Here is a 13,823-nt window from a genome sequence, read left to right on the forward strand (position 1 = left end):
TCTTGGCGCCGGGCGCCGCCTCCTCCTCACCGCTGTTTTGAAAATAGCCGGCGCCTGCGTTCTTTTCTCCTGCCTGGTGCAGGCGCAGTGAGCGCTGCCCGTCTAGCTGACTGCGCCTGCGCGGCCGCCCTGCCTGTGAATCCCAGCCCCGCAATGTGAATAAATCATAAGTCACTGCGGGGCTGGGATTCACAGACAGGGCGGCCGCACAGACGCAGTCACCGAGACTGCATATGAGGAAAGACGGGCAGCGCTCACTGCGCCTGCACCAGGCAGGAGAAAAGAGCGCAGGCGCCGGCTATTTTGAAAACAGCGGTGAGGAGGAGGCAGCGCCTGGCACCAAGAAGATGTGAGTGACAGCTGTGTGGCGTCTGAAGCAGGGGGGAAACGCCGGCCTCCTTGACTGAAGAAAGGTATTTCTGACAAATTAAAAAGTGGATTATTTCTCTAGCTACAGCACCCAGAACTAAAAGAGCCACCTTGTCAGAATGCAGCATTACTGCTGCACAAGATGGCTCTTTTAGTTTGAAACGACTGGGGAGGGGTGACAGGTTCCCTTTAAAATGCAATAATGGGCGAAAAAAAAAAAAGCGTATCTGCATCAAATGGTATCATTAAAAACGCCAGCTCGGCACACAAAAAATCATCCCTCACCCAACCCCAGATCGTGAAAAATGGATGGAGACACTACGGGTGTTGGAAAATGGCACTATTTTTTATTTTTATTTTTTTTAACAAACTTTGGAATAAGTTTTCACCGCTTGGATAAAAAAGAACCTAGACATGTTTGGTGTCTATAAACTCGAAATGTCCTGGTGAATCATAATGGCAGGTCCGTTTTAGCATCTAGTGAACATAGTAAGAAATGTAAAGTAAAAACAAGAGATGACTGTTGGTTCTGATAACATTCTCTGTAAAGGGGAGAGAGGAGGAGGAGGGTGGAGCCAGAGATAGCTCCTCATTTCTCCTCTGTTCTACATAGAATCTTAGGCTACTTTCACACTAGCGTCGTACTCGGCGCGTCGCAGTGCGTCGGGCCGACGTACCGACGCTAGCAGTGAATGCGCTGCACAACGGGGGCAGCGGATGCTGTTTTTCCACGCATCCGCTGCCCCATTGTGAGGTCGGAAATGGCGGACCGTCGGCACAAAAAAACGTTACATGTAACGTTTTTTGCTGCCGGTGGTCCGCCAAAACACGACGCAACCGTCGCATGACGGTTGCAACGTGTGTGCATACATCGCAATGCGTCGCCAATGTAAATCTATGGGGAAAAAACGCATCCTGCAGACAACTTTGCAGGATGCGTTTTTTCGCCAAAACGACGCATTGCGACGTATGCAAAAAAACGCTAGTGTGAAAGTAGCCTTAGGAGATTTTTTTTTTTTTTTGTATAGGATTCCATTTAGAGAGGAGGGAGGAGCTCTGTTTCTTGCTCCTTTCTCCTTCTCTCTTTCTTGTACATAGAATCTTATGAGCACCACCTGTCATCTTCTATCTCAGTAATGGAAAGTTCTGTCTTCACGGAGTACAGATTTTTCCTGTAAATTGAGGATTTTGTGAATAAATCCAGTCCAGGAGGAGAATGAAACGTATTTCTCGGAGATATATTACAAAGTAGCTTATTATTATGTCTACTGTTGATTTATAAAATAAGAATTAAAACAGTTACTTTTTAAATGTTTGAAATATTTTCTTTTTCTGGGAAAAAAAATTATGAAAACAAGATAAAGAACGAAGGGCTAAGTTGTGGGAAGTACAGCATGGGACAGACAGATCCACATGCTAGGGGGATTCAAGAGCCAGATACACCACCCACTAATAGAAGCAATGTATGAGACTACATAAAAATTGTAGCCATAATACAAAACTCCATTACTGGGTTTAACCAAACAAAGAAATTGTAAGTATTACCACGCAGGAAACCAGGAACTCTCTGCTCCTGATGTGCGTTTCGCTAGAAATGCTTAATCTGGGAGTAGAATAGACATACTTTTTCACAACATGTAATGCGGAAATCCTCCAATTTTTTTTGAGCGAAAAGAATATGTAAAAAAAATTAAAGTCTTAATTTTTAAATAAACCTATTTATTGCCGACCTAAATTGAGTGCAATATAATAATAACATTTTTTTAGTAAATATTGATACAGTCCAAAGGATGCCATGTTTCATTTTTAATAAGTCCTGTCTCTCTTACCATTTCAGGTTTTGAGCTCACTTTTTACTCCGGCGTGTTTGGAACTTGTATAGGAGCCATTAACTGGTTTGGAACTGATGCCAAGAGTCTCATTGGACTATCGGGAATATTTGTTGGACTTGGGGAGGTTTTAGGTTGGTTTCTCATCTATATTCCTCATTGATTGCATATCTCACTGCATATTCAATCTCATTTAAAATTGTCCATTTATTTCCAGGTGGAACAATCTTTGGATTGCTCAGTAAAAATAGTCGTTTTGGCAGAAATCCAGTGTTCCTCCTGGGCCTTGTAGTTCACTTTTTGGCATTCTACTTGATATTCCTCAGTGTTCCAAATGATGCCCCTGTTTCCTCTGGTGATGGAACATACAGTCGTGCGTTTGTAGACCCAAGGTATAATAAAGCTAACTGTTGCGTTAAAATTAAAATAGTTGAAAATGGTATGCAAAAATTTCTATACGGTTCTTACACCTGGATACACTCATGACTGAGTGTGTTGGCGCCTTTAAAATTGCTCCAGAAAATTAAGCATTTTACCCAGAAAATTATTTAATTACACATGTTTTGTTCTACTCATGTTTATTTCCTTTGTATGTATTTGAACAACAGAAAAAAAAAACAGATTGAAAAAAAAAAAGGCAAATTGGACGTAATTTCAAACTAAACTCCAAAATTGGGCCGGACTAAATTGTTGGCACCCTTAAATTAATATTTGGTTGCACACCCTTTGGAATAAATAACTGCAATCAGTCGCTTCCTATAACCACAACAAGCTTCTTGCATCTCTCAACTGGAATTTTTGGCCACTCTTCTTTTGCAAACTGCTCAAGGTCTCTCATTTTTGAAGGGTGCCTTCTTCCAACAGCAATTTTAGGATCCCTCCACAGGTGTTCGATGGGATTTAGATCTAGGCTCATTGCTGGCCACTTCAGAACTCTCCAGCTCTTTGTTTCCATTCAGTTATGGGTGCTTCTTGAAGTATCTTTGGGGTCATTTCCCTGCTGGAAGATGGCCTAGGACCTAAACTCTGCTTTCTGACGCTGGGCACTTTATGGCGACACAAAATCCTTTGGTAATCTTCAGATTTCATGATGCCTTGCACACACACCCATAAATGCAGGCTTTTCTGTAAGAGGTGTCCACATTCACCCAGGAATTCAGACATCAGCCTAAGAGATGTATTCACACTGGTTAGGGACCCATCAGTCTTATGAGACCACCTTGACGTTTGTTGATGGGCAGATACTATTTGGCCAAATTTTGTACAGTGTCTTTCATTTTTTCCTAATATTCAAAAGCCGTTTTGCTATTCATATTTCATATATTTCACATTGACATGCTCTAGCAGGATAGAGTGCAACCTTTTTTTGTATATTGCACACAGTCAAGGCACCCAGTGCCAGAAGCAGCAAAACAACCCCAAGCCATTTTTGAACCTCCACCATATTTGACTGTAGGTACTGTGTTCTTTTCTTTTAGGCCTCATTCTGTTTTCGTTAAACAGTAGAATGATGTGCTTTACCAAAACGCTCTCTCTTGCTCTCATCTGTCTACCAGACTCTTTCCCAGAAGGATTTTGGCTTACTCGCGTACATTTTGGCAAACTGCAGTATAGCTTTTTTATGTCTGTGTCAACAGAGGGGTCTCCTGCTATAGCATTTTATTTCATTCAAATGTCGACAGATAGTTTGCGCTGATACTGATGCACCCTGAGCCTGCAGGAGAGCTTGAATTTCTTTGGAACTTCATTGAGGTTGCTTATCCATCATCCATACTATCATGCATTGCAACCTATCATCAAATTTTCTCTGCCGTCCACATCCAGGGTGATTAGCTACAGTGCCATGGGTTGTAAACTTCTTGATTATGTTGCTACCGTGGACAAAAGACCATCAAGAACTCTGGAGATTGACTTGTAACCTTGAGATTGTTGATATATTTCAACAATTTTGGTTCTCAAATCCTTAGACAGTTCTCTTTCTGTTTTCCATGCTTAGTATGGCACACACAAAAACACAATGCAAAGCTTGAGTCAACTTCTCCCCTTTTTATCTGGTTTCAGGTGTGATTTTCATATTGCCCACATTTTGTTACTTTCCAGAGGTGAGTTTTAACGAGCATCACGTGCTTGAAACAGTTGTTTACCCACATTTTTGGAAAGGTGCCAATAATTGAGTTAGGGGTTTTGTGTGAAATTATGTCCAATTTGCCTTTTTTTTTTTTGTGTGTGTTTTCCAATACACACTGGAACTAAACGTGTATAACAAAACACAAAAATGTGTAATTGCTATAATTGTCTGGGAGAAATACTTATTTTATGAAAAAATTTCCTACCTGCCAACATTTTCGGCCATGAGTGTATGTAAATTCAAATTTGCAATTGAGGCAGTGTGTTCTCATAGTAACAACCATAGCGCCATGATTGTGTTCGGTATAAGAATAACTGTAGAGCCAATGTAGACCGCACAAATGGCTGATAACCGCTAAGGGGATGTCTTAATTGACATAATCCACTGTGTAATATGTGCGTTCAGTCCCCTTGAAGCTCAAGTCCCAGAGTGGGACCAAAGATTAAAAAAGAAAAGTTTTTAAAAATAAATAATAAAATGGTGCAATTCCGATAATGTATTTCTTCTTAATAATATAAATATTTTTATTTTGTAAAAAAAAAAAAAAAAAAAGTTTGATAATCATGCTATTTTACCCGCAGAAGTAATGAACTTAAAAACAAAACCCAATGGCAAAATTGTTGTCTTTCCCTCTTTCGGTGTCACAAAGGATGGAATAAAAGGTGGTCAAAGTCACATGTATACCAATAAAAAAAAATCAACTTGTCCCACAAAAATCAAACCCCTTGCACTGCTCCATCCTCAGAACAAAAGAAAAAAAGTTATTGCTCTCAGGAAATGGAGGCACAGAAAAAATTAAAATATTTTTCTAAAAAATAATTTATTATGCAAAAGTAGTAGAAAAGAAACTGTTAAAATGTGATCAGTCCTTAATTGTGCTCAGCTGCAGAATAACTTCCATACCATTTTACACTATGTCAAAATCTAAAAAACACAAACAAGCCCAAAAATTTCTGTCTTATTTTCCACATCCCCCTCGCCTACCGAAAAAAAATATAAAAAATCAAATAAAATCTAATCAATAAATTATAGGTACTCCAAAATGGCTCCATCAAAAAAATACACCTCGTGCAGAAAAAAAACAAGCCTTTATATGGCCACATTGACTAAATAAGGGTTACAGCTTTTGGAATTTAACAGTGAAAACTAAATAAAAAAAAAAATTAGGGTCTTGAAGGTGTAAAATATGTGGCCCTACAGTGGTTAAATTGCATAATACTAGTTCTAAAATTGACTCAATGGACTTTTGTTGTCGCACACAGACTGTTTAGGATTCGTGTGCGGCTCTTATGGTTTCTTGTTTGGTTTTTTTATCAAAAGCGATAAGGTAAAAAGTTGGTCGATGTTGGCGAACTTTTATGCTTTGTCCATTTGTTATGGATGTGATAGGACACTGTGCATCACTGCCGTGCAGGCTGCAGGGGTCACTATTTCACTTTCCTGCGAATGTCTAAGGCTGGCTTTCTCTAGGAAGACAATGACAACATAGTCTTTCCGCCAGATCCTGAATAGAACAGGCAGCAAAACAATATAATTACAGCCGTGTCTGTAATGAAGCTATAAAAGCTCCAAACTGTGCTAACTCTTAAACACTATATCATGAAAGGGTTCCTGTGCCTTTTAATTTAGCGGATGAGCAAGGCTCTATGTCATGGTGTGACTGCACATGTCAATGTTGCATCCCTTCTTATCTTCCAGTAAAGCCCTGGCTATCTTCTGCAGCTTTCTCCTGGGCTTCGGGGATAGCTGTTTCAATACCCAGCTCCTCAGCATCTTGGGGACCTTATATGCAGATGACAGTGCACCTGCTTTTGCAATCTTCAGATTTGTACAGGTAAAAATCTACAAGATAATCTGAGTTAGTACATGTCCATCTTCTAATTTATTACATCCTTATCCTTGTCTGAGCTAACAGAAGATTTTACATATACAGTAAAAAACAAATATTCATGGATCTTTAAAGTGGACCAGTTACCTACATTCTTTCCTCCAAACCAGTCCTAGTGTCATGTAGTTGCTGGAATCCATGCAGCTCACAGTCCATCCCATAATTCATGTGTAAATGATGAGACGTTGTCACTGGGCGTTTCAGGACCAGTAAGAATTTGGCGTGTTTGAGTCTCGCTGTAGGACAGTCAGTGGACTTTGGAAAATAAAGTAAGGTTCATCTCAACCTTAGCCTTGTTGATTAAACTAATAGGTTGTCTATGACATTCGTTGTCCTACCCTCAATGCTTTCATTGGCATGTTCAAGATAAAAAAAGAAAGCAGATACCTTGAAATGGTTGAACCTCTGCCTTTTATCTATCTGTAGTCTTAAAGGGACGGTCACCAGCGTTATGCTGCCCCATCTGAGAAAAGCATAGAGTAGGGACAGAGATTTCCGATGCGGTCAGTGTGTCACTTACTCTAGTTTTTGCTGAACTTTTCCTATAGCATGTTTTTTTTCTGCTGCAGCTTGGCTAGTCTTCTCAATGATGTGCTACTGCTATGTAGTCCTCAATATTATACTGTCCCCAATCCCTACTAATGACTGGCAGCTTGCCTCCTATGCATAGTGTAAGAAGGATGCTGTCAATCAGTGGTGTGTGGGGTTAGACACAGCTGATCAGTCTGAAGACTAGCAGATGCAAATAGTGGTAGAAAAACTACAGCAAGGAGCGCAGTAAATGATACACTGCTAAAACAGGGTCTCTGTCCCTAATTTATACTGCACTGAGATTGAGAAGCATAAATCTGGTAATGCTTTTAAATTATTGCTATTAATAATAAAAAAAAATTCCAAGAATGCATTAGGAAGCTGTATCAGATGCACTGCAGCCACAATTGTATTCATATACATATTTTAGGCTTTTTGCTTACCGGTAATTTCCATAATTTGAGAGAGCAGCTTAATGTATGGTCAGAGAGCCTGATCTCAGCTATGTTTTACTAGCTCAGCAGCTTGCTGTACTTCCATTACAATCAATCTTTTATCAGCAGGAGATTATCAGTGCAGGACTAGGAGCTGCGTGCAAAGCAGTCCAGCTAATCTGTGTAACCCCGCCCTCACCACTGTTTGGCAGCTTGCTGACAAAGTGCAGTGTACACAGAAAGCTGCCAATCAGGGGTGTGGGCGGGGTTATACAGAATTCAGCATTCTGAGCACTGCTACATCTAAAAATTAGAAAATGGGGATATTGTCAAAACTGCACCAAGCAGTTGAGTAAGTGATTTGTTGCTGGAATCTGGCTATCTGCCCCTACATCATGCTGCTCTAAACACCTAAAACCTGCTCACAAATTCCCTTCAAGATGGTTAACACAAAGATTCCCCTTGCTAATCCCTTCTCTGCATTATTCGTTAATGAAGACATGCTTTTAATTATTGAAATGTGATATTCGAACATTTTACAGTGCCGAAAGGGGCCTGCGATATTCTTTGGGTTCATGTGTAAAAGATATTCATTTAGCTGGGTGTACATGTAAGATCGCTGTTGATCAACCATAATTTTACCCATTTTTCATAAAAAGAGTAAACCATCCATTCCTGGTTTCTACTGATGGGAGATGCCTTGGACTGCAGGGTGGATTGTTGGTGAATCCAAGCACATTTCACCCTGAATAGCTCAGGACCGATCATCCCAGTTGGCCAGAATGTGACCGCTGATTGCCATACGTACTCGTGGCCACTGCTTTCCTTTCTCCAAAAGGAACAAGCAAAGCTTGCCAGTCTTATAATGGTGCCATCAGCTGCAGGAGTTAATTTTATGCCAGGGGATGGACTACATCAGGCTGCTATATACGCAGACATTCCATTATGAACTTGGTAATCAGCAAGTTGCTCTTTAATTCTGATCATCATGTATCTGCTGAGGATTTTTTGGCTGCAGAGCGCTCGTATTTATAGACTTTTTAAGTGACTCATGACAAAACAGATGCCTTTTAACCGTGTGCATAATCTGCTCTTCTCTCCCTCTCTTCAGTCCATCTGCGCAGCTGTCGCCTTCTTCTACAGTAACTACCTCCTCCTGCAGTGGCAGCTGTTAATCATGGTGATATTTGGATTCTTTGGCACCATCTCCTTTTTCTTTGTGGAATGGGGAGTGGTCAGTTTAGACGCTCAAGAGACTCGCTATGGCAGCATTTGATTATGCCAATCCTGTTCTACAGCTGCTGGTATCACAAGGTGCCAAGACCAATATCCATCTGGTACCAGAGGTTCAGAAAGGAACACTGAGATCTGCGCTGGCCGCAGGGCATTCCTCGGTGCCCGTTCATGTTCAACGTGAAATTTGAGACAACTTGACCACAATGCACTATCTCCCAACGGACCTTTGGGGCTAAGAGGAAACCCCATGGCAGTGCTTGCTAGACATTGCCAGTACAATAGCTGCTAAATTCCTCGGCCTGCAGTCCTCTGAGCTCATTACCATTGCATGACAATTACAGAATCTGGAAGGTTCACTAGACATCCTCATTACAATTCTCTGGCCGCTGAATGCAAGTCACATCTTCACACGCTCCCAGCCCGTTATGTTGTGAAATCTTACATTTTAAATATTTTTTTTCTTTTTTTTTTTTTAGTTTTTAAGAATACAAATGGCATTTTTTTTTTAACAAGAGAATTATTTTACAGGGTCTATAATTTACTGGTGACAAATGTCAAATACAGTGCACAGAAAAAATAGCTGTTTTTACATTTGTGTTGATGCCAAATACACTCCAGTCTGAGGCATTTATCGCCTTCACTTGTCCTCTCCTACCAAGCTTATAAGTATCTCATGGGGTCCAGTCTGAGGCATTTATCGCCTTCACTTGTCCTCTCCTACCAAGCTTATAAGTATCTCATGGGGTCAAGCTATATAGAGTGCAGACATAGCGGTCTCATCCAAACTCGCCGGCGTTAGGGACCCTCTGCCATAAAGACACCGTATTGAAAATGTCAGATGGTGATCGCTGTTACAGGGTAGTGGACCCAGGAGCTTCATGATACATTAAGCTATATATCTAGATCACTGGCGGACACAGGCCTAAAATGGCCCCTGTGCAATACCAGTACGTGGGCCCTTTACAGTACAATAGCTCATCATCATGAATATTTTCACCTGCATATGGAAATTGGACCCCTTCTGTCTTGGATCCCTGTGCGACTGCACAGGTTGCACTAATGATGTATCCACCCCTGATCTATATTATATCTGTTGCTTTATACATCAGTTATTTTCCCCAGAATCTATGACTGAACCGAATGTTCTTTCTAGAAGTGGATGTGTAAGGATTAGTGATGAGTGAACATGCTGGGATAAGGTGTTATCCAAGCACGCATGGGTGCTAACCGAGTGACTTTGGCGTGTTCGAAAAATATGTTTGAGTCCCAGCTGGGGCCATGTCTCATAACTGTACGACAGCCATAACACATGCAGGGATTGCTTGTTTGTTAGGCAACCCCTGCATGAGTTGCGGCAGTCGAGCAGTCACGAGTCATGCAGACTTGAATATATTTTGCGAGCTCATCACTAGTAAGGATCCATATGGATTGGCATTCTTTCGTATGTAAATATTCCTTCACCCCTTCCTGATATAAGATTAAATAAGTTTCAATGTATTGAGCGGGCTCAGGAGCTGAACCTGCGCAATACCTGGCAGATCCCTCCTGTGTAACAACCAGCATCTACCAGAGCTTGCTCTGATCACTGGTCTTTAACCGATTAACCATTTGAATGCAACTGTCAATCACTAACAGCAGCATTTACTGTAAATGACATGATTGGCAGTGCATGCAAGCTCCCATTAGCCTACCGGAATGTGATTGCAGGGTGCAGGTTGGTTATCATGGCAGCTGCTGCGCGCCTGTTTAAAGCCCTCGTCACCACCATCTTAGTACTCAAGTGAAGCCAAGCCATTTTCTCTATATACTACAAAATTTAGAACAAGCTCTGAGGGTCAGATGATTGCAGTTTCAAGTCTCCTTAGGCTTCTTTCACACTTCAGTTGTTTGGCGTCAGTCACTTCCGACATAGTGACGGATCGACGGATCCGTCACAATTGTTGAGAAAACGGTTCCAACGGATCCGTTTTTTTGACGGATCCGTTACTTGGGGGTTGTCTGGGAAAAGTATCTACTTTTTGGAGCATGCGCGATTGAAAAAACGGATTGGGGCGACGGATCCGCCGAAATGACGGTCGCGACGGATCCGTCGCCCATAGGCGGCCATTCTATGGAATGACGAACGCGACGGATCCGCTGCGAACCGTCATTTCGGCGTTGACAAAAACGTTTCAATGTCCGTCTATATCTAGACAACGTCCGCCAAATTTCTACGGATCCGTCGCATGACGGATGGAACGGACGACCATCCGTCACAATCCGTCGCCAATGCAAGTCTATGGGAAAATAACGGATCCGCCAAAAAAAAATGACGGATCCGTTATTTGAGGAAACTGGCGGTTTTAGACTGACGCCAAAAAACTGAAGTGTGAAAGAGGCCTAAGCAGACAAAAAATAAAGTGAAAAAATAAGTTTTTAAAAGTATTTGAAATAAACGCTATACTATGAAAAATAATGAAATCATTTTAAAAAGTCCACTTTATCAAAATATAAAATTAACCATGTGATAATTTGTGTCAAAAAAATAAAATAAAATAATTCCAGAGTTGCTCTCTTTTGGCTGCCTCACCTCCCTAGAAAAACGCAATAAAAAGCCATCAAATAGTCATGTGTACCACAGATTAGTATCAATAACAACGACAGCTCCTCACGCAAAAAAACAAGTCTTCACACAGCTCTGACGGTGATTAAAATATATATATTTTTTCCCCATTTCTTAAATTTTTTTCTACCACTTAAAGTGAAAAGATAGAAAAAAACACACTATAGATTTGATATTGATGTAATGACCTGGAGAATCACGTTGCTCGGTTGTTTTTACCCCACGGTGAATATTTTTCAGTACATTTGGTTATGGTGATGCAGCCATTCAAAGCTAGAACTTACAAAGCAAAAAAAAGGGTTAAATAGTTATGGAAATTTTTAAAAAAAGTTATGTTTCTTTGGGGGAAGGGGGAGTAAAAAAAAAAAAAACATAACGAAAGCGCGACGTTAAAGCGACACTCCACAAAGAGCAATGTGTTACGACTAATGCAGGGCTTGAGGGGGCAGAGCAGTGCCCAAGGAAGGAGGAGAAAGGGGTTGATGGCAAGAATACCAAAAATAAGTCGCGCACCTCAGGCCCTTCAGTAGGCATAACCAATCACTTTTGCTGGGACTAATCCTTGGCTTTAGACAAAGTACTGTATTGATGTAGTGTCTACGTATTCAGCCTTTTGTATGCACTCAGGTCTTTTTAATCTGCAGGTGCTTGTTTTGTCTCTTTCCATGTATTGGGACACAGTCCATGTTTCCACTGTTAAGCACAGTTAAGCTGTGTGCGATTTCTGACTTAAATAGCCAATGACATGGTCACGCAAGTAGATGTAGGGGTAAAAAGCTTCATGATGCCCTGTAGGCTCCCCGAGTCATGTGACAATTGTTTCCCTCTCGTCCATATTCCTTGCTTGAGGTGCTTCTTTTGAAAGCCTCATCGGATCCATATCACTGCTTATCTCCTATCTGTGCCATGGGCAAAATACAGAAAACTGCTCAACACCTGAGGAGATCAATCTTGTCTTTCTTGAAGCCATCATCTCTGGGATGTGACAGGGAAATAAGACTTGGTAATTGCTATTGAAACCATGTACAAGAGTGTTCTGTATTAATCTGTATGAAATAAAATTCCTGTCTGACATCTTTATCACGATTAGAATAATTAAAACCTATTTTTATTTACTCGGAAGTAAACTATTGTCTTATGTAACCTCTCCGCGGAGATCATTTACTCTGCACAGTAAGACGCACACTTCACCACGACAACAACAGCAGGTAATTAAAATTTTAAGAGTCCTTAACAAAATGAAAATAAAGATAATTGACATCAGATTTACTGTAGTGGAAGAATTTTTCAGGTTTACGTGTAACACAATGGCTGACTGAGGATCTGGAGCGTGCAAGATACTTTTTTTCTGTCCCCGGCACTGCAAGTATTATGTTGTCATTATTAGCGAATATATGTTAAGTCAAGGACTGTTTATCATGGTGCTACATCATCCATAGTGTTGAGCATTCCGATACTGCAAATATCGGGTATCGGCCGATATTCGCGGTATCGGAATTCCGATACTGAGTTCCGATACTTTTGCAATATCGGATACCGGAATCGGAAGTTCCCATAATGCAACGAGCCAGTTTGATTTAATTCCGCCAATGAGGAATCATTAGAAGTGTGGGCACATCCTGTTCTGCATGGTAGGCATGTAACTACTGGCATGGCTGTGATTGGCTGCTGAAATGATGTCATGATGCACTATAAAGCCGCCGCCCTATTTTGGGTTCACTCTGCTGTGAATTCAGTTTAGATCATTGGTTCATATTCCGATTCCTCTTCATTAATAATTTAGAATGGTCACTTTGTTGTGCCCTAGAGTAGGCCCAGCAAATCATTTTCTATCCTAACCACTGATCCTTGAAGCGTGTACATAGGTCTTTAGGCTGCTTTTCAAAGAAGTGATCATTAGAGCATATCCTCATTGCATGGAGAAATTGTCCCTTGGGGATGTTTTGAATCAGATGTCTTAGATGTTGTGAGGTTGCATTTAACAGGGTATTTGCAGAGGACGTTTTCCTAAACAAATCAGTTTGTATGCAACCGTCTTCATCAACCTTGATGGTAATGCCTATCAAATCAATTTAATGTTTGCTACATTGATATGTCAGTTTGTTACTGTTGTTCAAGTTTAGCTCTTTTATAAAGGCTTTTTAATCCTCCTGTGTACCCGGTGAGATCATCAGAATGTCGTCTATGTATCTCCACCATGTAACGACTTTGTCACTCAATTCGGATGCTGTGGTCTGGAACGTTTCACGTTCCCACAGCCACAGGAAACGTGAAACGCTCAGGAAGCACCCACTGCCATTCCCTGGAGCTGTAGGTAGAGTCTGTCCTGGAAAATGAAAAAATTGTGTGAGGTCAAAGGTAAGTGCCTTAATCAGGAAGTCACACAAGTTACTATCCAAATGACTTGAATTGAGGAAGAAGGTACCTGCCTCAGTGCCATCTTCATGTCAGATCGCGGTGTATAATGATTCGACATTGCATGTAACGAGATACATGTCAGCCTCCAGATGGATACCGTCCAGTTTTTAAGGGTGCAAGTGATATCTTTAAGATACGAAGGGAGGGTCTCCACTAGCGGTTTTAAATAGTGATCAATAAGTCCTGAAATGGGGTTACATAGGTTGTTGATACCTGATACTATGGGCCTACCTGGTGGTGTTTTGGGGTCTTTAAGTATCTTTGGCTGCAAGTAAATATTAGCTACTTTAGGATCCTCAATCCATAGTCCTTCTATTTGCATCGTGGTTAAGATGCCCTGTGATACCGCATCCATCAATACTTCCTACAATTTGTTCCTGTATTTGGA

At 41.0% G+C, this 13,823-nt stretch overlaps 1 protein-coding gene across 1 annotated transcript in view; it reads left to right on the plus strand.

Moving 5' to 3' along the window:
- The window catches only part of MFSD11 (major facilitator superfamily domain containing 11), an 80,582-nt gene extending 71,658 nt beyond the window's left edge, over nt 1-8,924 (plus strand). Inside the window, exons 11-14 of the mRNA XM_077251847.1 lie at nt 2,207-2,332; nt 2,416-2,590; nt 6,025-6,160; nt 8,291-8,924. Coding sequence (XP_077107962.1) covers nt 2,207-2,332; nt 2,416-2,590; nt 6,025-6,160; nt 8,291-8,455 — 602 coding nt within the window. The 3' untranslated portion in view covers nt 8,456-8,924. The remainder of the gene's footprint in view (nt 1-2,206; nt 2,333-2,415; nt 2,591-6,024; nt 6,161-8,290) is intronic.
- The last annotated feature ends 4,899 nt before the right edge of the window (nt 8,925-13,823 follow it).

This window comes from Ranitomeya variabilis, chromosome 4, assembly GCF_051348905.1.
Source record: "Ranitomeya variabilis isolate aRanVar5 chromosome 4, aRanVar5.hap1, whole genome shotgun sequence".
NCBI classification, from domain to species: Eukaryota; Metazoa; Chordata; class Amphibia; order Anura; family Dendrobatidae; genus Ranitomeya; species Ranitomeya variabilis.